This window comes from Mycteria americana, chromosome 4 (assembly GCF_035582795.1).
Source record: "Mycteria americana isolate JAX WOST 10 ecotype Jacksonville Zoo and Gardens chromosome 4, USCA_MyAme_1.0, whole genome shotgun sequence".
Lineage (NCBI taxonomy): Eukaryota > Metazoa > Chordata > Aves > Ciconiiformes > Ciconiidae > Mycteria > Mycteria americana.
The window spans coordinates 77,225,484-77,249,523 of record NC_134368.1 but is presented as its reverse complement, the minus strand read 5'-3'; the positions used below and the strand labels follow the sequence as shown (position 1 = coordinate 77,249,523).

At 39.6% G+C, this 24,040-nt stretch overlaps 1 protein-coding gene across 10 annotated transcripts in view; it reads right to left on the bottom strand.

The window, feature by feature from the left end:
• INPP4B (inositol polyphosphate-4-phosphatase type II B) overlaps window positions 1-24,040 on the bottom strand; it is a 370,055-nt gene that overhangs the window by 169,972 nt on the left and 176,043 nt on the right. For all 10 annotated transcript variants that reach the window (XM_075501000.1, XM_075501001.1, XM_075501002.1 and 7 more), the window contains one exon: window positions 577-627. In XM_075501000.1, coding sequence (XP_075357115.1) covers window positions 577-627 — 51 coding nt within the window. The remainder of the gene's footprint in view (window positions 1-576; window positions 628-24,040) is intronic.

Genomic DNA, 24,040 nt, shown 5'->3' with positions numbered 1-24,040 from the left:
AGATGGTGTTTGGTCTTTTATTCAGCTCTGGCAGGACCAACATTTCTCACCCCCATGAGGTGTCCATATTGTCTGGGAGGTTCTAGCCTCCTCAGACCCAGAAATGACATCCCAATACCAAAAGTTCTACAGACCTACACAGAAAAATAAGTCCTCCATATGTCACCAGTGTCATTTCTTAAAGTGAACCCAAAGGCAATTCCTACAGCAGAACTTTTTACACCCTGCACACGAAAACCAGCAGGCAACAAGCCAGGCTCACTGAGGCAACGTGATTCCAAGCTCTCAATCTCCTCCAGATTGCTTGCATGGCAGTAGCAGGAAGTTTAGACAGTTGCGCTTGCCTCAGGATAATTTCAGTTGAAAAAGATTTTCACGAAATATGTGAATGGGATTACATCAATCACTGAGACTATTACTCCTGCCATGATTTTTTTAATCATTTAACCCAACTTCTGCTATTAAAAGCTTGCCAGCTCCTGTTCAGCAGTTAGGCAGAACACCATTTCCCTCCATTGGGTGTCTGTGTCTGCTGATGAGGTGAAAAAAATAGATTAATGGAAAAAAATCACTTACTCCAACATCTGCTCTTGGCTCCTTGTGATCAGGTAGGACACTGGTGCGGACCTGAGAGAGGAAGAAAAAAAAAAAAGAGGCAAACAAAACATTACTTTTTTGTTGTTACTTTCCAATAAGAATGAGAGAAGTGCTCATGCATTTTTTCCTCATACTTTCTACGTTTTGGAGATAAAGGGAGGTCTATATGTATATATAATTTAATAACAATTAATTAATAATTTAAGCACAGTATCTTCTGGTTCCTGTGGAGAAAGTCTCTCACCACTACCCGTTTATCACTCTGACCTTTCCTGATTCTCTAAAGGGAGAAAGGCTGTGCTCAGTTGGTCCTTTCCTAAAATCAGACTCTTTGGCTCCAACTTGAATGCCAGAAGTCTTTATCTAGAGTTGTTATCTGGAACCAAAATTTTCAACCAGAAATGAAAGAACGCAGTACTTTAAAAAGTATTTTCTCCAAGTAAGTACTGGCCTTCGCAGGCTGATCTGCAACAGACGTCCTGATCCCCAGTCTCACACAATGTATGGCCCTGTCTCCCCCGACCCCCTCCTGAGCGTCTTTGAGGTGACAGATATTTGTGGGCATTCATGGGGGAAAGCCCCTGCGTTCTCCCCTACATGGGACCTCCAGTTGTCCCTGCATTTTCCGCAGGGTGGAGCGGCCGTTGTACACAACTACTTTCATTTCACGAGCAAAAGTATGGGACAACCTGACTTCCCCTTACTTCGGTATTTTCCAAAACACAGCACAGGTTTTGGGGGGGGGTGGGTTTAGTGTCTATATAATTTTATCGTTGAATGTTGGTTGAGAACAGAGAACTGATTAAATGGTAAAAACGAGATAGAAAAAGTATAAGAAAACCTCTGTAACACCCCTCTAACGTGGTCTGCCTGAGCCAAAACAGCCCATTGGATTAGCTTGCTGGTAAAAGGATGCCAGCTTCAGCAACACACAAGGGAGGCATGTACTGAGCATTCACATCTGTTCAATTACCTAGCCCAAATAACAGATACCCATTTACAGCACGGCCCCCCAAGGACAAATTTTTGGCTTGATTTCAAAGTAAAACTCAAATTCATTTTGCAAATCTGTCAGCAAAAGACTCATTTTTGTCCCATGCCCTCAAATGTGCCCCTCAGTTCTTTCATTCTAGCTGCAACTTACTATACAAAAAGAAAATCCTCCTTCAAGAGAAAGATAATTTTACTTGTCTGTTTGTTATCCTAAATACATGCTGTCAGAAAGGGCCAACCAAAAATCTACCACAGAGACGTAACACGGCAGAACCATAGCTTTTCTCAGTCAGCCCTCATCCCTTGATTCTCTACAGCGAGAACAATTTTTTTCCACAAAAGCCTGAAGATAGTGAAGAAATGCTATAATTAATTTAATGAGGGACAGCATACTTTAGAAATCTGTGGGAATCCTCATTTGGATGTAATTTTACATTTGGATTTTTTCCACTAATATAACATTACCAACTCCAAGGCATGTGGCTTTCCACAGAACACTAGTACAAAATTTTCAACACAAAATTCGTATCTATAATTTACCTGTAAATACTTCAAATCACAAATGAAAATCAAATTACTGACATTTCCTTGTTGGTGATACCTGTCTTAACCTTTTGGGGGCTGGGGAAATTGGGAAATAACTTACAGCACATCTGTTTCCTGAAAGAAAGAAGGTGTACCAATGCCAGGCCAAAAATTCTACGTCATTTAAAATGCTGAAAAGCTGTTCTATATGCTAGCCTCAGACAGGTGACATCTGGCCCAACATGGAAGTGAGGTATTTCTATTATTATGGATATTTATTCAAGAAACACGAACAAATAATTTAAGAATGAACCTTCCTCTTCATCACTGATTTATAGGAAGATGCATTTGTAACCCAGAAGCAGTTCAGCAAGTATTTTAAAACGTGTAATGGTTTTTGCATGATACTAAGGTGTGCTTTAAGGCAAGAGGAAGCCCAAGTATCTTTCATGCTTATTGAAATCAACGGAATCAAACATACACTTCGAATCACAGAATATTCATTCCTTCTTTTGCTGGATAGAGTCTCAGTTCAGGAGAACGTTTTTCTGTTTTTCTGACCCAGCAGAGAAATGGAAAGGGATGGCGAAACCTGACAAACCTACAGTAGAAGCCTTCCACGTGACAAAAACGCATTTCGTAATTCCAAATGGAGTTAAGTAAGGAAAAAAAATTCTGTTGCTTCTTTGCAGTTCCCAGCTCAATTTCATTAGTGTCACAATGAAAGGAGTAGAAAAAGCATCCACAAACTTCAGCTTTCAGTTCTAAAATACTTTTCGGTTCAGCTACATGTTTGTTTGTTTTCATTTGGTTGTAAGCACTTGATAACCAGTAGTCATACAGCCAAATGGCTGTATGGTGGGACAGGTGTACAGTCTGGTGTACAGGCTGCTGGGACTGGCATTACACTGTCTCTCTCGTCTCTCTGAAATATATTTCTTTTGAAAGGAAACTGGATTTTTTGATCCATGCGTGTGCAAAAGTTTTTCTTTTCTAGAAACAGTTTTAAAATATTCATTAAAAAGAGAAGTCATGTATGCGTATGTAAATACATATATGGGAGCTATAGTCTGGTTCCTTTCATGTTGTCTATTGGTTGCGTTCCCGAAGATACTTAAACTCTCAGAATACCACAATTATCAGTCCCATTACAAGATGTCCACATAGGCCCAGGCAAGCATCATTACAAACACCAAGTCAGACAGTTCTCAACCAAATATAAAACATAAGAAACAACTCAGCTCTAGCCCCAGTCCACAAAATGAAAGGGGGGGGGGGGAAGAGAAATACAAAGGATTTGAAGGAGCAAATATTCTCCCAGTACATTACCTGATTAAACAAACTGCTGTATGTTTTAAAACCTTGTCACAAACCAACTTTTCCCTAATGACCCCAATAGTATTCTAAAACAACTACAAAATATAAATACAAACAAAAAGGCAGATTTTAATCTCAAGCATCCATTATTCTGTCAGAATTTCAGTTTTCGCATTATTTGCTCTAGGTTTTCCTGAGCCAAATGCAAACCTCTGAACGGTGAGTTTATTCAGAATTGGAGTAAGGCTGAACTTCCCTGGAATAACACACAGTACAGCCTTACCTTCCCAGACAAGAGATAAAAACCAGTAAGCAAGAAAGACAGCTTGTAAGCTAGGTCAAATGCAAAATGTTTACAACAAGCATTCATTCCAGTGATTTAGTTTGTACAATAATACAGCCGTCCTGGATACACCGCAGCTTGCCATACCAGGCAGACCACTAGTGCACTAGAGTGCGTACCCATGACACATTTCGTTTCCTTTAAATCTCATATAGAACAATATGCAATGACTAGCTATCTTTATACTTTCCAGTGCATTTATCACAGACATATCTAAGCGTCAAATTTCTCTAGGCATAGATGCTAAATTCAGCTTTAATTAACTGTCCCTTAGTATAAGGCAGCTTTATATGATTAAAAAGAACACTTCTTTCAGTCATTCATGGCAGTCTAAGCCACATCCACACAGACTGTCAAAGTTCAGAAGATTGAATCATTATCATTACTGAAACTTGTGTGCCTGCCCTTAATTAAAGCCTTTGCATTTCAGTTTATGATCAAAGGCCACGTTTGGAAGGCACTTACGTTTTGCAAAGAAATAATGCTAGATCCTTTTCTCAGTTTCTCTAGATTTACCTCATCAAATCACCACCGCTTCCAATGACTTCCCAATACTTATTGCTGTTGGCAATAAATGGGTACTATTCTGTCACCGCTGTTACACGCTCCTGGCATCTCCCAATAACTAGGTCCACACCACATCAGGCAAAGCACGGCAGAAGAAAGACTACCGAAAGCAGTCACTGGAAAATTCACTTACACTCTTTCAATATAGCACCTTCCAGGAAGGCATTCACCATTGCACTCCCTCAGCATAACTCTGGCAGTGGTATAAGAACACAACACACGCGGACAATTTTACCTTTACGCTACCTGGAGGTGCTCTGGGACAGTGACCATCTGCACCCTTCTTTCCCCGGCAGGCCCCTTCGCACAGAACGCGAGCACTGAACTCTGCTAACGCAACCCGCGCAACTCCCCAGGCGGCTGCTGTGGGCAGCCGGTCCCATCCCCATCCCCATCCCCACCACCAGCGCCTGCCTGCCTGCCAGCCTGCCTGCCTGCCTGCCTGCCTGCCTGCCGGCCGCGCGGCACCACCCGCCAGAGTCGGGCACTAACTCTATTTCTTGTCACCTTTCGGTCAAAGAACTGGTAGCTTCATGTTTACGTGCTGGATGAGCTGAAAATGCTGAAATTGTTACCAGGTTATTCAACAATATCGATCAGCTTTTACAGGACAGATCCCATTCCAGTACACGCAGCAAATTAATTTTTAGAAGTAGATACTGATGAGACACTGTACATTTACCAGCTATTTATTTTCATCATATAGATTAACAATTTGCTAAATAGTTCAATCAACATAGCGTAGTCAGCAAAGTAAAACACTTCCATCAATACTTTGTTGGATACCTGCTTATTGGATGGAGGGCAATGCTAATACAGTCATTTTCCAACCTTTAGTGCATAATTATTTCTAAGAGTCCCATAAAGCAAAAAAGAAAATCTTTTCCCAATAGGCATGCATGTGGTGTTGCAGGGTTTACAGTTCCAATGGAAAAGTTGCTATGCGGAGACACTAACAAATGTTAAAATGAAATTAAAGATGAAAACAAGTAAAGGGAACATAAGCTGCATCAACTTTACTGCAACGCTGTTGCAGTGGTATAATATATATATATATATTTATTATGTTTATTATATAATATATGGATAAAATATAAAATACAAATTATAAAATATTATATCTATTCCCCTACTATCTATAGGAAGGAAAGTCCCACTTTCCCTACTATATGTATGCCCCTATTATTTGCTGTATGCCAAGTGACAGTTTCAGCTGTTTATTTATCTGAAAGGGTCAAATAGAAGGGCAGGCGTATCTGCACACGGTTGGATACTTTTTATAGGCAGTGCTTGATCATGACTCTCTTGCAGCGCGGAGTCGGAGTCATTCGTTTGTGCAGCACTGAGACTATGTACTACCTCCAGGCACGCTTTTCAAGAAATAATATGAGGATAATAGAACACACGAACTTCTCAGTCTCTAAGAAGCATCATAAACTGCTTTTCTTTCCAACTTCTCTACAAGTGACTCTCTTCTCTGTGTATGCTGCATCTGTGTATGCTTTCTAGAGAAGAGTACCAACACGTGGTACAAGATAAGCATTATGAGGCCCTCCCGAGCAAAGACTGAGGTTAACAGAATTTAACAGCTTATGTAGGTGCCTAACTAGGTGTATGAATAACGAGCAGGAAAACACAAAAGCCTTGAGCATTTGATTACAATACCGTTTTGTTTGTTTATTTTTACAGTTTGGGCATACGATCAGAATTGCCTTCAAAAAACTGAACTCCAGAGTTCAGAAACAACAGATTACTTAGCAACTCTCTCTGTATTGAGTGCATCACCAAAAAACACGCCACCTCTGCAACATCCAAATGGAAGCCGGAATAGACCAAGTGATGGAAAAATCTATACGTTACGAGTGCTTCGGGACATGCTAGAGAGTCAGATCAGATCCAGCGAGGCTTATTAACTCAGCTAATTGCCAGCCATACTAGAGCCGTACTACCTTGCACTGTGCCTCTACGCCAAACGATAGCGAGCGTAGGCGCGCAGTGGCCCACTGCAGCCCAGATTCTGGGACGAGGTGACAGCTCGGGTGCAGAGCCCGCCCCAGCATGGCTCACGGCTTCGGCTGCTGACTCTCCCCCTGCAAACTACCGAACACAACTAAGAACTGGCTGCACGGAAGACGTGCTAGGAGGAAAAAAAGGCAGCTCCTCTTAATGCTCTTGCCCACACAAAGCACTAAGATCACGTACGCAGCTTCTTCCCCAGTATGCTCCAAAACTGAAATACACAAAGCTGAAAATCACACATTTGAAACGCAGTTATAACAACCTCCCTACATTTAGGTCTATTCTCTTCCACAGCTATTCATATGATGAATAACTAATCCTTGAAGGCAAAGACCTAAGTTTGATTTATCTCTTGGAGTCAAGGTAAATATGAAAAAGCTGTCAAATCTATCCATATAAATCTAAATAATCTTTAGTATGTTTTCAGTGTACGCAATGAGAAAATGGGAGGAAGAGACTGTTTATTTACCTTGTTAACGTAGTACACAGCATGAGCTCTAGATTCAATTTTTTTAACCTATTTGAAAAAGCTTTTTTTCCCACTGAGAAAGATCTGTCAACTGTAAGGTTATGTGAGAGATTAAAAGTGACAAAGAAAAATGGTCTTTATAAATTAGAGATAATTAACATTTGAGTCTTAGCATCATTAAAAACAGATGCTCTCTGCTACTAGTGATTAATTTGCTCTTTATTGAAACTTGGGGTACAGATACTCTGCCAGTATCAATTGCTGCAGCACACTGCTTTTCAGGGAGAAGGAACAGCCCCGAATTGCTGCACCCAGATAGCTCTCAGCCAAAAGTCAACGCAGACCCATGCTGCAAAGCATTCTTGTTTTGCACAATGAGATCATCGTCACTCCCCTCGTGAAGAGCTGCTAGCAAAAGATGACCTTTGCGCTGTGGCTTCAGTGCACACAGCTTGCACCCATGAAGAAACACCTACGAGCGATGGTTCAAGCATTGCAGGGGTCTGAAGCACCACCCGTGCCGAGCCGCCACGCATCCAGCCGTGACAGGGGAGCGACACAGCACTCGCCCGCTCCGAGCCCCCCGCAGCGATAAGCGCAGACTGACAGAGGCAGCATCGCGTTGCGGTTCGGTGGGTTGCTTATTACTCAACCGGTTTTTTTTTTAAAAGGTCGAATTTTTGCCATCGTTATAAGGACCACTGGTAGCGAAATAATGAAACACAGGCTTTTTCCCCTCCATCTCTCAGTTCTTTTGAACAAAGCCCAACCATGTGAAGAAACCTTCCGCAGTCTTCTATAGGTACTGAATATTCGAGGCGTTTCCTCAGTTATGATTTTTCTATAATATAATATAACACCATGTTTGAAGTCCTTAGTCATTACAATCAGCCAGTAGGCCGGTTGCTCTTTTTCCCCCCATCATGATTTCCGGGAACCACCCCTTTAAAGTCTGTTGCATACTGGGAACAATCCGCAAAATCTGAAGAGTAAAAATCCCCTTCAAAGTGCTTGTGATGCCTGCTCTTCCCTGCTTGCTTTCACTGTGAAATAAAAGTCACAGTGGCAGAAGGCAATAGAAGGCAAATTCTAGCTTCTGTCAGCAAGCTACTGATGGAGCATTCCTAAGCTTTTTTGGCTATTCATTTATATGGGCCAGCCAACAGGGAGTTGTTACTTGCTCAAATCCCAATACCTCAGGCTGGTTATTGCAATTCCACTCTCCAAAGATCACTGAGGCAGACTCCACAATCCAAAAAAAGCAGCAGTTAACTGCAGCCAGGGAAACCCGCATGCTCTGACAAATTACATCCCAAAGAATACTCACTCCAGAATGATTAAGAAAATAGGATGTAGAAACACATACATAGGCTTTTCTCTCACACTTTTTCTCCTCCCCCCCCATCTAGCTGTACATATTGCTTGAGCAAAACATGACTGATCTGGCAATCTCTCCGTCTGTCTGTTTGAGCATCTTGCTCCCCTGAAGCAGCAGACTATATAACCCAAGTGTTCAGGCTGGAATTTCAGGGAAAAATGCCTTCATAGAATGAAAGTATTCAGCACCGCTCACAGGCCTTGAGGCAGCTGGATAGAAAAAAAAAAAAAAAAAATCTCATTTCCATATGAGTATCGGAGAACTTGTGCCAAAAAACCATGCTAGAGAAGCCAAGGAAAGAACTTGTACTCCAACCACTTATTTCAGGGGACACTTGAGAGGATACAAGCCAAGGGTGGTGAAAAGCACATACAGTTGTCTGATGAACAGCCAGTCAACACAGTCTCGCTTCAGCATGAGACGCACAACATAAATTAAGGCAAATATTGCTGGACCGATCAGATGATGAGCTCAACAGCAATATAAAATTACCAGAACACAATCTTCTGCATCAAAACTTGAGTAAAAATTGCACTATGACTCTGAATATCTTGACAAAATGAATTGAAATTCCCTTTTTTTCTTTACTGAATAAACAGTCTATTTTTGAGTATGCTATAATCTGCATTTCGTGATTTGTATCTATTGCCATAAAAATCACATTAAGTTCTTCAGAAACCTTACTATAAATTAAACATGACACCATTTACACTGATGAGCCAGTTACCTACAAGAAACAAAGTTTATATTTGCATCTAGCATAGGTATTTCCAACACTCCCAGTTCCTTAACAGATTGCAACATTTACTCAAATGGCAGCAGGTTATTCACATATTAAACACAGAAAACAAGTCCAGACCTTTCAATACTCTAAACAAAATATCCCTCAGTCTTCTGACTCATGGGAGCAGCTGAAAACGAGATCTCAGAGTTTAAAACCCTCTGCAGCTGCAGCCGTCATGTCCCCAGTACACACCCTCCACCTAAGCTCCCTCTAGAAGCTGGTATTACCCCTCTGCCAGTACCTGAACGCATCGCCTGCCGAGGGCCTCAAGTTCAGTATTTCCAATGAGTTATTTTTATGTGAGGTACAGAACTAATCAGCTACCAGCTCCCACAGAAGCAGAAAATTGTCGTAAGATCACCCAAAAAGAAAGTTAAAGATTTTATCCCCCTCTCCCTTGTTTTAAGGTAACTTTTTCACGTGAGCTTTTAAATTTTAAAGCGAACATTTCAGAGCAATTCTGCTCAGCCCCTCAGACTCAGCCTTCTTCATTTCCCACTGGGTGTCTCCCTCAGGGAATTCCAGCAGTGATTTTCCCCGCAGTTATTGCTGCACGCAGCTGCAGCAGTAGCACCACCAGAAAGAACTTTTGTGAAGACTTAAAATGAATGCCATCATTTCCCTAAAGTCTGTGCCATGTTTACAAGCAGTGCCCACCCGTCAGTATTCTGGACATCCGCAGGAGGTGTTGAGAGAAGCAGAGAAAGCGGCTTCAGCCTTACCGTATGAAAGAATATGCGTAGAGTTCGTGTTTTCTGACTAACACCACTCCCCTCAAAAGCGGTCATAAAAGTTGGAAAAGCAATCAAGAGCCTGATATTTTAATAAAAAGAAGTATTCGCAACACAGGGCTGTAAGAACCTCCAGATCATTTGCTTCAATATTTTACTGTCACAGACACCACATAGTAAAACCCCCTTCACACATTTTTGAACTGCACCTTGAAATTATTTGAATTTCTTTTTCCACCCTTCTGACTGGAAGGTCATTCCAAAAAATGATTGCTATAATAGTTCAGAGTCATTTTCTAGTTTGCAGTCCAGAATTATTCATGGAGAGTTTATACTCATTTGCTGTTCTGCCAACATGGTCTTTTAGCTAAGTAATTATTTTCTGTTCCTCATACTGGTCTCCTGGTATTCATAAGAGAGGAATCACATGCCCTCTCGTACTTCATTTTGTTAGGATAATAAGCCAAGCTTTTCCAACACACCATCATACAACAGGCTCTCCGTTCCCAAGACCACCCTATCTGTTCCAGTCCTAATTCATCTTTCTTGAACACAAATGATCACATTACCGACAGCTTTCCAGAAAAGGCCTAACTTGTATATATTGAGCATAGTTCCCTGGATTCATCTGGGAATCCTGTTTGCCTCTCTCCGCTGCATTAGATCCGCTGCTTAGTCACACTTTGATCAGGTAATTTACCTGCGTTGTCCTTCATGGAATTTGTTTCCGATACATGAAGTCTTAATTAATCCAAAAAGTTCATGTTAGTAGAAAATATAGGGTCATGTACTTGGAGACTACTGTTTTTCATCCCGTTTCTATTATGCCAGACTGAGTGCCTTGGAGCAGCTCCCTGGGTAAAGAATTCTCTCAGCTGGCAACCGCTTTTCCCTTAGGAGGTCGGGAGCTTTCCACACACACCACATTTTTCTCTAATAAGTGGAAGCTTGAAGGACTCTCACATATATTTCCAGAAAAGCAGGGAAAATAAGATTTATCAATAAGGATTTTTCTTTTGTTCTTATGACAGTTTGTGATAATGTTTAAAAAATAGTGGAGGCTAAGGTCTGGTGGAGGTATTCCCTAACGGATGGTAAATCACTTCTGGTTTGGGGAACTCTGGGTAAAACTGCTCATCAGATTTACTGGGGTAGAAGGCATAAATACAGGGTAGACAGATGAGAGGGAGTACCTCAGTTTCTGGGGGGCTTGCTATGAGCTCTGTTTTCTTTGCCTTAGCAGACAGGATCTATCTATTAATAAAAGTCCATTTTAGCAAGCTTCTAGATGTACTTCCCCACATAATGGCTCTTCCAACCTGTAGAACTGCAGTCCTGTCATGAGAAAGACTGTGGTGTCCGGGGCTCCCACACACTTTGACCGCATTGCTAACCATCTACGCTTGAGGGGAGCAAAGAATTTTCTCACAGGAACCTCCAGAAGTTCCTGGAAAAATAAACATTCCCAACTATCCAAGTATAAACATTCCCAAAACTATCTATAAAGAAAAGATGTACAAATTCATTTTTTCATTTGAGAAAGCATCTTGTTCTTGGGGTAAAACAGTTAAACCTGCATAGCTGGAATTAAGTTCTTAAGTATATAAATACTCAAACCACCAACCTACTTGTCAGCCATCTTTAAACAAACAGACAATCTTTGATAGTGCTCTGACCTTTGCACAACCCCGCTCTCTTCTGAGATGAGAAACTGAAAGGCTTTTTATTTATTTATTAAATAAATTCACTGCTGGCTTCAGAAGTGACTTCGAGACGGACGTCTCATCTCTCTCACAATCTAAATGAGTTTCTGCTTTAAAGGCAAGAAGTAGGTATCACTGGAAGCAGGTATCACCGTGGGCCTATTCTACTCTGCAGCAACCTAAACATAGTTTTGTACCGACAAGGCAAGGCAAAAAGCAGAGATCACACCGTTCTTTTATGACTCAATACAAAGTCAATACAAAACTCAGCAGAGACGAGTTTATGGTAAGAGTGTTTCATTGTTTTATCAGTGAAATTATATTCATAGTCACTTCCATATAAAATGCACATGATTTTGATCTCAAAACCATTTTACAGAAAGACTGGTTTTCCTCACCTGAGTATGTGTCGCTGTGCTTATTTGCCGTATTAAGATAACCCCTTTTTTCCCCCCACTACATTGCCTTTTTTTTTTTTTTAAAGCGTAACTGCAATCTGCAACACATGGTAATCCTTTTCTATAAGCACGATCAAGCTCTTGCAGAGATCTTAGTTAAAACCAAATAAGCTATGAGTACCCGGCTTTCAGACTGATAAGGAGGGTCAGGAAAGTCAATAGTCATGGCTGCCTGTGGTAAGTAATTAAATTCTGATTCTTATGAATCACAAAGAGTGAATAAAGACATTAGGTAACTATTTTGAAGTAATTATTTGTTTCTTTCAGAAATTATATACTGATATAAACTGATGCAAAAAGATCCTAAGGCTCACAGTAAACACCAAATATATTGAAATATTTTATTGAAATATTTTCACTACTAAAAAAAAAAGAAAATAGATTGACTTTTTCTAAAACTGAAAAGGGTAATTTTCCGGGATTGTTTCAATCATGCTTTATCAGCAAATAAGCGGAAAATATTAGGAACAGTATTCTTAGCAAAGATGTTTAGGTCTGAAATTTGACCATGCTTCTATTTCTAGAAGCCAGTTATAGATTCTTTCTTGCTTTTATCTTGCAACTTCTTATTTGGAAATTCAGCAAGATAATGTTTTCTGGGAAAGACAGTATCTGTTATTAGACGAGCTGATATAAGATGGAAAGAAGCTGACAACTTTTTTTGGCAGATGAAGTCTCCTTCAGGAACTCAGGAAAGCTTGTGCTCCTGAAAACTTGTTTGCTTCCTCCATCCTATCTGCCTGTCTGACAAAAGGCTACCTACTCCTATAGACCCTTAGACCACCCCCGAATTGCCATAAGTTACCTAAGAAAACAGACACTCTCCCTGTGATCTCTTCTGATGTTTCAAAGCCAAGCCATCTCCATTCTAGCCCCCCCGACATATTTTCTGTGAGCTATCCAAATGTCAGCCACAAGACTACAGCTTATTAAATGAAGTTGCCACAACCAGGCGACGGGAAAGTTATCGCACAAACTCCGGTGACAGCTTTCCCCCTTTCATATTTTACACGCTGCTCTTTCACTTCTGATGCACAGTCTAATTTTTCACTATCGCATCCTTTGTGCTTCCAACGCTGCTCTGCTAAGATGACAGCGCTTGCTGACTCACCCTTAACTTCCTCAGCAGCTGACATGAAATACTGCAGGGTGCAGAGATTTAAAGTCAGGATCATATCTCAGGATACATACAAATTGACACCAGGATGGGAACTGGAAATTTCAAAAAGGCATGTATTTCAATGCCACTGAACAGAAACTCCAGTTTTAAAAAATACTCTGCCAGTAAACGCCCTTAGCTAGTCTTCTTCCAAAACCAGTCAACTCAATAAGAGTCAAGTTGGTCTGGGGAGGCGTATGAGATTCTATTTAATCTGGGTCCAGGTCTAGGTTAAACTATCTTACAGAAGATAGCTGCATTTTAAATCATTAACAGTTCTCAGAGAGATCAAAATTAATACTAGAAATTCACTAGAAACTGAGCGTACAACAAGAGTACGGGATAAAAAAAGCACAGGCACATTTTAGCAGGAATGATTTTATGTCAAGTAGATTAGATGACACAGACTTGATTTCTGTCTAAATAAATCAAAGGAACAGATATATCTTGCCACAGATGATGTAAATTTGCATAACTTTTAATGGCTGACTACAGATACTGCAACGTCTTGAGAAGGACTTTTGAAAACAAGCAGGAGATTCTATCGACTTAACAAACAGCACATAGGCTACACTTCCAAAAATGTGTTAGTAGCCTTACATATCAAAATAATTTTAATTCATCAACTTCACAGGAATGGCACTAGTTACACTCAAGCACAAGTAATACAGCAAAGCTTAGCAAATACAGGCTTTAGCATAGTGAAGTGGTGTTCATTTTCACTTTATCCAAATACAGAGCAGCCTACAAATTTCTCCTCAATCCTTCCCCCAGGACTTAGTAGAATCTTTTCCCCTGACACAGGGAATCATTATTTATAAAAGAAAAGCATTTTAATACAAGATTAATTATATGAATGGTAGTTATACATGTAAAAATATGGTAATCTCTTCAGCTTGAGGACAGGTTGTGATTGAGTGCCCTGAATTGCACAGCATCCTATATGCTGACAGGATGGTGGTAGTTCTAGAAAATTAATGTTTAGAGGTTTCCCCTTCCACAACTCATATCTAAAAGGGAAAAAGATATATGCAACAAAGAACAGCTTATATGTGAAATAATGTTGTATTCACAGAGCATCTTCCAACTCATACAATAAATTCTGTATAAATTATTACAGACTCTCTCCATCCAACGTGATTATCATAGTAGCTGCCTGAACTCAACCATCTTGCAGATGGGCCCTTTAAACAACAATTAGAAGCAAGACAAAACCCCACTGGATAAAATGTATGAATTTTTATCTAACTAATTCTAGCAAGCATTTCAAGACATGAACTAATTCAGCATGAATGTCAAGGCTCATGTGCCTAGTTTTCTAATAAAACCCATGCAATTTCCAGTGTTAAAAAAGCCACACCCAGCAGCCGAATCGTACAATTTCATTCAGAAGCAAACCCCAAAAGCCCAAACCAAACCCACCCATGAACACCCACACACATTTATTACTTGTATTTCTTATGCTACAGGTAAGCAGTCAGGATGCTTATCTAGAACAATAACAGCCACATTTACAAATGATAAAAAAAGAATATGAGAATGTAGCAAGGGCAATGAATACTGGAGGTATTGGGATGAAACGCTGTTTAACATCTGTAATTTATTCCACCTATGAGTGGAACAAATGAGAAGAGGGCAAAACAGCAGGCAAGAAAGTGGACACATGGAAAATTAAATTCAGAATCAGTCACGTTAGAGTAGTTACAAGACTTGGGCGTCATACTTGCTCTTCCAGCATCAACTACTTGAAATGCACATGTATGCGTGGGACTAGCTTATTCTGATATTACAAATTTAGTCAGTCTCACCAAGTGATACGGTATTTTTGAGTAATACTCCATTTTATTTATTGCTGTCATGTGAGATCATTTTAAATTACTAATAAAATGCAAGAACAAATACTTAATTGCATTGTATTATGGGTCATGTTAAATATTGTATTAGTCAGTGGCTTTTTCCCAACGATTCCCAAAACAATTTTTTAACAGAAGACCACAAAGAAATCTGGATATAGGGTAGGTAAAATTACCAGGGAAATCGGCTACAAAAAGTTATTGGTATTGCAAAGTAAAGTTGAGGAACATGAGAAATGGGATAAGGAGAAGAGAAAGGTCCTGATTCAGGAAAGCATTCTATTTTGAGGTATCGTTTCAGCAGCTCTCTAAATACCATTGTTATCCCAAAAGAAAGCAAAGGAGAACTTAGAACAAAAATAATAAAAATGGAATTTTTCAGGTTTACAGGCAATGGATTAATCTGAATGAAAAAAAAATTGCTTAATGATAAATGACATTTTATGAGAATATACATAATATAGTGGAAAGAGTATAACTTAAGGGGCAAAACAGACATTTTATAAACAGGATTTGAAACTGCCTATATAACAGGTTATGATATCTTTCTGAAGACTGAAAAACCCCATCTTCACATGTATTCCCCAACTTGGTGATTACCTTGCACAGCAGAAGTATCATCAGAATTTGTCTGAAATGAATACTGAAATTTTCCCCCTATCTTAAAACCTCCCATAAAGTATGCCTAGATTTATTCCATCATTTATACACAGTTAATTTCTCAAAAGAAAGAATAAAAGGGCTCAAAATGCTTTTCAGTATTTTGACTAACAAAACTTTATTAAGTGGAAAAATATTTTAAAAATCCAATGCGTTAAGAATTTAACTGAAAAAAAAAAATCAGCAAAATCAAAATAAATATTCCCATACATATTTGCTAAAATTTACTACCCTTTCTTCTATTTGCACATAAATGTAAGCATCATAAGAAATCGTCTTTACTCAAAGGTACAAGAATGAAAATGAGAGGTTAAACCAAACTATACAAATTGTTTATTTATACACCTTCAGTGGACACAGTCTAAAAGAGGTTAATTTCTTTCTATTGCATTCCGTGATTTCATGAAGTCACTCTGCTCAGTTTTAAGCACTAAAGATCTTGAAATAATACCTAATTTAATACTGTTGAAAGAACCTTAACTCCAAAATTGTCAGCATAATCATCATCACAGAGCAGTTAATAAAAAGCACTTTATTAAATTCCATATCTCTTGTTTTTGAAAAGATCAGAGTGGAATAAAACCAACATTAATGATCTTCAGTACGTCACTCCCTGCAAAAACTAAAACATACTTGGACTTACTTGAAAGTCCACATTTTAAAATAATAGCTGAATATTCTTTTAAAAGGAAAACCCAGCATTGATTCAAATTGCATGTGAGGCTCCAGCTCAAGATAATATTTGGATTAACAAAATGTGCATGACAGGTCTGATTTAAACACTGCAGCTGAAAATTCTCATCATCCTACACACAGATCATGGCACAGAAAGGCAGTGAATTATGCACCACTCTCTACACCATCATCGCTCCACAAACCTGTGAGCAATCCACAGTTGCATATCTCTCTAGAGGGACCATTTAAGGGCATAGGAAGGTCCCCCCAAAACCTAAGAAATCTCAAGGTTGCTCTGCGTTAACGATACTTGTCTTCTTCCCCGTATACGAGCGAAGAAACCAAGACCCCTTGAATGCAATTCATGAAGAACGTTTCACAAACACGAGTGACAAACTTCCAGACCTCTGCGGAGAGAGGGGAAGCCCACTCGTTGTGCGAAATAGCAAGTACTTAAAATCTTGAAGCCTTTTATCTGTGACCTCATGGAAATTATTTTCTGATCTACATTCACCTCTGGAAAGCCATCTAACATCTATGTAAAACTAGATACCTTTGCCCTCCAGAATTGAGGAGCTAGACTACTGGAGTCCATACTGTAAGGCCTGGATGCCAATACTCTGCTCCCCATGTCCTTTCATTTCCGTCATGATAATGTTTGTTTCTACCATCACAATTTAATTCAGCTGTTAATTTCTTTCCCCACCTAGCATCTTTGTTCTTAGCACATATCAATTTCTTCCCCTGACAACTGTATACAGGAAACCCTGCCGCAGTGAAACATGCAGTTCCTGAAACAGCACCTTGCTTAATATCTCACTGTCGCTCACAAGAAGACACAAAGAATGGTATTTTCAGCCTCCAACAATCAATTCGGATTCCATGATACCCAGAAAACACCCAGACCCTGCTTTTCCTCAAGCCTCATATGCCAACTGCAGTGTATCTCCTTCCTGGGGTCTTTTGCTCCTAGAAGAGAGAATGATTTTCCTTCCCTCAACAACGAGATGAACGCAGAGAGCTGCAAGCCCCTGCAGAGGGAAGTTGATATTTACATCTCAGCCTTGACAGTGCTAGTAAGGATCACACACCAGAAGCGATTTTCCAGGATTTATGCACTCCCCCGAACAGAAAGTTTCCTGAGCTGGTATGCCACTCTTTTCCATTCTTCACTACCAAGAAATTATCACTGAAGTTTGCCACAGAAGTTTTCTTTTCATATAATTTTTTATGAAGTTTTACAACTGATGTGTAAAACAAAAGTAAAACATATTACCCTGTTTTATATTATAGGCATAAAAAAGAAATGTATGTAAAGAAATCCCTTTATAAAAAAATATTACCATTTCCCCTTCTGTAGTTTTATTTGGAAACACAGCTGGTAGAAGCCTTTGGAAAAGACCCACTGCTGCTGAAGGACGGGCATCGGGACTACTTTTTGGTGCGTCAGTTGGTTACTTCCATGGATTATCCAAATGACAGAGCCTATTTTACTTCTAACTTCAGTTTCTACTTAAAAATACTAGTACTCCACAATTTATATTCAAACAAACTTAGTTCTTCCAAAGACAATGTTAAGCAGCAGCAGTTGGAAGTGTCAACATCACCATTAGCATCACTAGTTCTGTGGCCAAAGATCTGCTATTAATCCTTCTGTGTTCCTGCATGGATTAAAGATCATTTTATAATCACACACTTCACTTGACAAGTGCCTACGCTCAAGAGATCTCCTGCCAGTACTACAGCTACCATCAACAACCAAATAAAGTAAACTTCAGAAAAAATGGTTCAAAAAGCCAAGTCTGGCAGATTAGGGTTTTTTTCCTGCTAAAAACTGTTCTTTAAAATGACAGAGAATTATTCATGTTTTTAACCTTTTGTTAATCTACTGCGTTACAGATGCTAAAGATGTCTTGACAGCAGAGCTACTATTCTTGTTTCATTTCATCTAAGAAATAAAGACAGTGTCATCTCAGTACACTATTCTTTCCAAGAAAGAAAATCTGCAGACTGACCATCGTTTTGTCTTGAAAACATTTCTCTGTAAAGATAAGCACCCGTAGCTAATGAATATCATTTAAGAAACCCACACTTCCCGAGCAGAAGCTCAGTTTATTTCCAGCAGTGCCTCCATATAGAAGAGCAACAACAAAAGCTGCTTCCAGTTACGCAGTTCAATTGTATTAACAGCAATATTTTTTCCTCTCACTTTTTTCTCCCCTAAATTTCCCACATCCTCCACTGATAACAAACAGTCCCAACACATTCTTTATAAATCCTGCTCCGCTGGCAACCCATGAATCATCTGGCAAAATAATTCCTCTTGCGTGCAGGGCACAGCTAAAGGTTGCCCTGTGGCACAGGGCCAATATAGCACATATACTTGCTCTTGAGACACTAGGAGTCAGCATGGTTACACTGAATCCCTTCTCAGAAAAGCGCTCGACTCCTTTCTGCATTTTTTTTTTTCCAGTTTTAGTAACCAGAAATCGAACTAGGCTCTGTGCTTGACTTACAGCAGCCAGCTCATGGTGATTGAGTTCACATCGCAAAGGAAAGTCCTCTCTGCTTTTCTAAACTTCCACATTCGCAGCCTTTTTCTATTAAAGCCTTTGCAAACTGGATCTGCAGAGTTTCAAATTCAAAATTATGAACGTTCACAAATACGCATTTTAGCTTTCTTTTAGTACTCACCACAGCATGTGGCCAGACATAATCCTGGGTGTTATATACCAGCATTTATAATAGGGTTCCACAGAAATTCTTTGTTGTACAAATATTTAATTGCTGTACTTACACTACATATGTCATTTTCCATGAAAACACACACACACCCGTCTGAGTTAAGTGATTGTTCTGTAATCTAGTCCTGACTTTCCTGCTTTTCACTTACAGAGAATAAGATCTGTTCTCTCCATGCATGAAAAAAATTCTTTCACAAATGGCTTTGTGCTCCTGAAAATTACAGGAATTCCTGTACAATAGATCAGGAGAGTCTGACACCCACATTTCAAGTTTAAAAAAAAAAAAAAAAATCATCTCCACATGTTTGCATATTAAAATGAGCAACAACAGCACACTCAAAAAACGTGAAAACAAGCTGCAGTAAATAATCAAGGTGAAGTTCCCAGGGGCTAACTGGCAACAAGGTAGGACAACACAAAATATTTCAGTGAAGGTTATTGTCATGGTTTAGCCCCAGCCGGCAACTAAGCCCCACGCAGCCGCTCGCTCACCCCCCCCCGCCCCGGTGGGATGGGGGAGAGGATCAGAAGAGTAAAAGTGAGAAAACTCGAGGGTTGAGATAAAAACAGTTTAATAGGGAAAGCAAAAGCCGCACACATAAGCAAATCTAAGCAAGAAATTCCTTCACTGCTTCCCATGGGCAGGCAGGTGTTCAGCCATCTCCAGGAAAGCAGGGCTCCATCACGCGTAACGGTTACTTGGGAAGACAAACGCCAGCACTCCCAATGTCCCCCCCTTCCTTCTTCTTCCCCAGCTTTCTATACTGAGCATGAGGCCATATGGTATGGAATAGCCCTTTGGTCAGCTGGGGTCAGCTGTCCCGGCTGTGTCCCCTCCCAGCTTCTCGTGCTCCTGGCAGAGCAGGGGAAGCTGAAAAGTCCTTGACCAGTGCAGCAACAACTAAAACATCTCTGTATTATCAACACTGTTTTCAGCACAAATCCAAAACATAGCCCCATACCAGCCACTATAAAGAAAATTAACTCTATCTCAGCTGAAACCAGGACAGTTATACACAGTAACATTTAAGTTAAAGGTAGCTCCATTAGGTAGCTAAATTAAATGCCAGCTCAAATCACATTCCTCTTCATCATCCACAGCAATAATCTGTGGAACTCCCACCCCAATATATCCTTTCCTGCAACAAAGGGTTAATAAACCCAGAAGCTACAGCAGCGCTTCGGGCACCAGTTCTCTGAGATCCCAGTTCATTTCAGGTAGACAGATGAACTCTAGCCACAAAACCATTAAAAGAAAAATTCTGCTTCTGCTACCTTTATTACTATGTGCTTTTAAACCTTTGAGGAAGAACAAGAAACACATTACAGTCCTGTTATTTGGTTTAGCTGTTGAGAAACTGTTTTTGAATTATAGCACTCTTGCTCCATCCTGGTCAGCACATAGAAGGGGTGGGGGAAAATCAGTAACCTTCCCTTCTCCACCCACCCCAAGACTGCCAGAGATACGACAAATTAATTATGGGGAATTTAGCACAGAAAACTAAAAATATTCCTCTCTGTGACTGATATTTTTACAAGGAACATGAACAGTGCCATTTCAAAACTCCTCACTGGTCAACGCAGTCAGAAAGCCGCCTTTTGGCAGTAGTATGCATACTGCGTTTAGAAAGAGGTGAAAAAAGTATGCCCAGCCAAGTGCAACTAAGCTGCCGCACCAGGACGAGAACTCAATTCTAATGCCACTGGCATCCCGAGGAAGAAAAAAGAAACACTTAAGTTTTCCACTCAGTTAGAATGCAGATCTTTAATATCAGAGTAGGTAGCAGCATTATCTAAAAGCAGGGATATCCTTCAACCGAGAACAAAGGACTCAAGCTGAAGCTTTTGAAACATCCCAGACTTCATGCAACAACAGCATGTGGGAAGAACCAAACAAGGCAAGGAGTAGTGTATTAAAGACTCCAAACTGTTCTAAGCTTCTCAGCATTCCTCTGTTTAAAATTATTAACGACAATAAAAATGACAGAATTTTGTTAGACAAGAGAGCTTTCTTGCAACCGAGTATTGTTAGAAAATGACAAAGGGTACGTGGATGGAAGAAGCTTGGCATTTTTTACAGCACCTTCTGTTAAAAGGGAGAGTTAACTGTATAACATCCCATGCATTTCTCTGTAGAACACCTAGGTATTTCCTATTGACTGAGGCAGAGGCTCCTCTTTACCTAGCCACTATATTGGTGCTTAGCATCTTAAGACGTAAAGCTTGGTTACCCGACACGCTGATCCTAGCAATGTACACAAACACATTTAATCTCATGCACTGGGGGTAATTCCATAAAAATCAAAGCCTCTGCAGAACAGAAATAAAATATTTGTGACTTGCCTGTGATAACGTAGTAAGCCAGGGGCAAAATTAAGAACATAGGTTCTTGTCTCCCATTCCACATACCACAGGATTACTCAGCTTCCTTCCTCTGCTCACAGCTGGGGGTATCCCCCTAACGAACACAGTTATGTATTCCAACCACTATACTATTTTAATACCTCTTCAAAGCCCGAGACCTAATTGAAACCATCCCCAAAAAACATGGTCGCAGCCACACAATCCCGCTGGGCAGAGCTCCATTAAAAGGCAGGCTATTCAGAGACTTCTGATGTGTAACTCCCATACTGTCCCTCATCCAGCACGCTCTTCAAGTGATTTATCTCCTCAGAGGATTTAGAAACACTGTTTTAGGAACACAATGGGCCTCGCAGAGCTACGAGCATCTTCTTGTTCTGAAGAAGCATTTGGGTGCTGACTTAGGACAGAAGATAGACTACATATGAAATTATGTAAAGAGCCATGGTTGCTTAACCACCTTTCTTTTATAACCTCAGGTCTTGTTAATACACTAAAACCAGTTACTTAACTGGTTTTACTACTAAACCAGTAGCCTAGGTTTTTTTCAGGACAAATTTAAAATTATTTTGGAAAACAAAACCATTGACGTTAGATTCAGTGAAAGAAATTGTTATTTTGTACGTGACTTTTTCCAAACTTTTTCATTCAGCTTGTACAACATAAATGTTTTCAAGGAAGATAAAAATAATATTTTTCACTCACAGTTCAAAATTTTGGGGTTTGAAATCTGGGTCACCTGCTAAGGTTACACCCATGGTTTCTGCATTGGTTTCCATTCTAGGAACGCCAATATACCAGCATAATTTCTGCCCTGACAATGCCTAAGCTGCTAATGGCTATATTTTACAAACCCAGCAAAACAAGGGTAAAAGTATAAAAGGAGACAAGAAATTGATGTCGAAACTTCAGAGTTTCTAGACCATAACAAAAAGAACAAAATTACAGTATCATTTTAATTAACTGTGATACACTTAATGGGAATAGCCCTTTCACCAAGATACCTCATGGGAAAATGGATTCAGCTAAATGCTGGATGGCAGCAATTTACTGAGGAAAGTACAGTCTGAACAAAAATTATTCTTAACAGGGAAAGAGTCAATAAGTGTAATGAAAAATGTGCTGTTTAACAGGCATTTTCCAAACATGAATACAAATACCTCATGCTTTTTGTAAAATAGATACTGCTTAAAACAGTCAAGGGCAGCTGCTAGCTGTGTCAATGTGAATTAGAAGCAAGCCCAGGACACTGAAGTAACACCACTACAAAACCAGGGGCTTTGGGTCTATAAAAGAGAACCTAGTGTAAAAAAAGAACTTCACTGAAATTAAAGCAAATAGTAAATTTTGATTTTAACAGCTGAAAAAAGTGGTATTTACATGGCTTAAAATGGCTTAACAAAATTGGGGGGAAAAAACTGAACTGAATTTTATTGCAATACCCAGTACATCTACTGCAGATTAAGTGTACAATGCCAAATCATGACAGAAATTAATACAATGAATTGTTGGTCTGTGTTTTCAACCTCATCTTAAGAGTTTTGTTACTTCAGTGCTGTTTCTTACCTGAAAAAGATTCTCTCACTAAGCAGGCAAAGGGGAGGACATACTCTGAGGACCCACGATGAAAATTCAGGAGTCTCTTTTCTTAACAAATGGGTTTACCTCTGAGCAAAATTGACCCATTCTTTCCTTTAAATACAAGAGCAGACTCTTTGTCTTCGAGAACTCCAAAACTGCAAAGGAGAAATGCTTCACACCAGAAATCTACCTAAAGCTTGAAACCTCTATTTTCTCCATAGAAAAACAATTACTTGTTAACAAGAGAAAATTATGCAACTGAGACCCCATAAAATGGATTTTTCTGCAGATATTGAGGCACTTCCTGAGCTTATTAAAAAGTTTATTAAAAAGTTTATTGTTGCCCAAGTTTAAAATGCTCATGAGAGAACAGTGTTTCAAATGTACATAAACCAAATTTGATCATAATCGTTTCATTATTTCATGAAGACAACTTTAAGTTTGGACTGTCCAAAGGAGATTTTTTTTATCCCTCGACTAGACTTCCAGCAAGATGAATGCAATTCTGTGTTTTAAAAAAATCTGCATTGCTTTCTGACATGTTACTCTAGCTTAGTGTTAACACTGAAGCTGCCTGAAGAATCATAAAACTGAGAAGGGGAAAAAGCTAAAGACTGAACAACGCTGACATGTAGCAGCAATGTAAGACCATCTCATGGTTTTGATCAACTGTGAGCCACCTAGAACCACCTGCTGCCATTTGGAACACACCAACAGGCTGAGATCCAAACAGATTTAAAGTTGCTGTCAGAAACACTTTGCAAACAAACTGTGGTAGATACTAAAGGGAAATATAGCTACGTTGCCCAATGTAAAAAACAAAAACAAAAACAAAAACAAAAAACCAACAAACCAAAACAAACCCCACAAAACAATGAGTGACATGTTTAACCTGGAAAGTATTTGGAAATATAAACCACCAATTAATATAAAATAATGAAACCAGAAGCTAACCCTGCATGTTAGACTCTTAAGATTAAAAACATAACTGTAGATGTCAGAAAGATCTCACAGATGTCAAGCCTCTCAACTATGCTAAGAGCAAAAAGAAAAAAACCCAAACAAACCACACCCCACCCACCACTCCAGAACCCCATCAGTTATGATTCAGATCTTTGTTAAT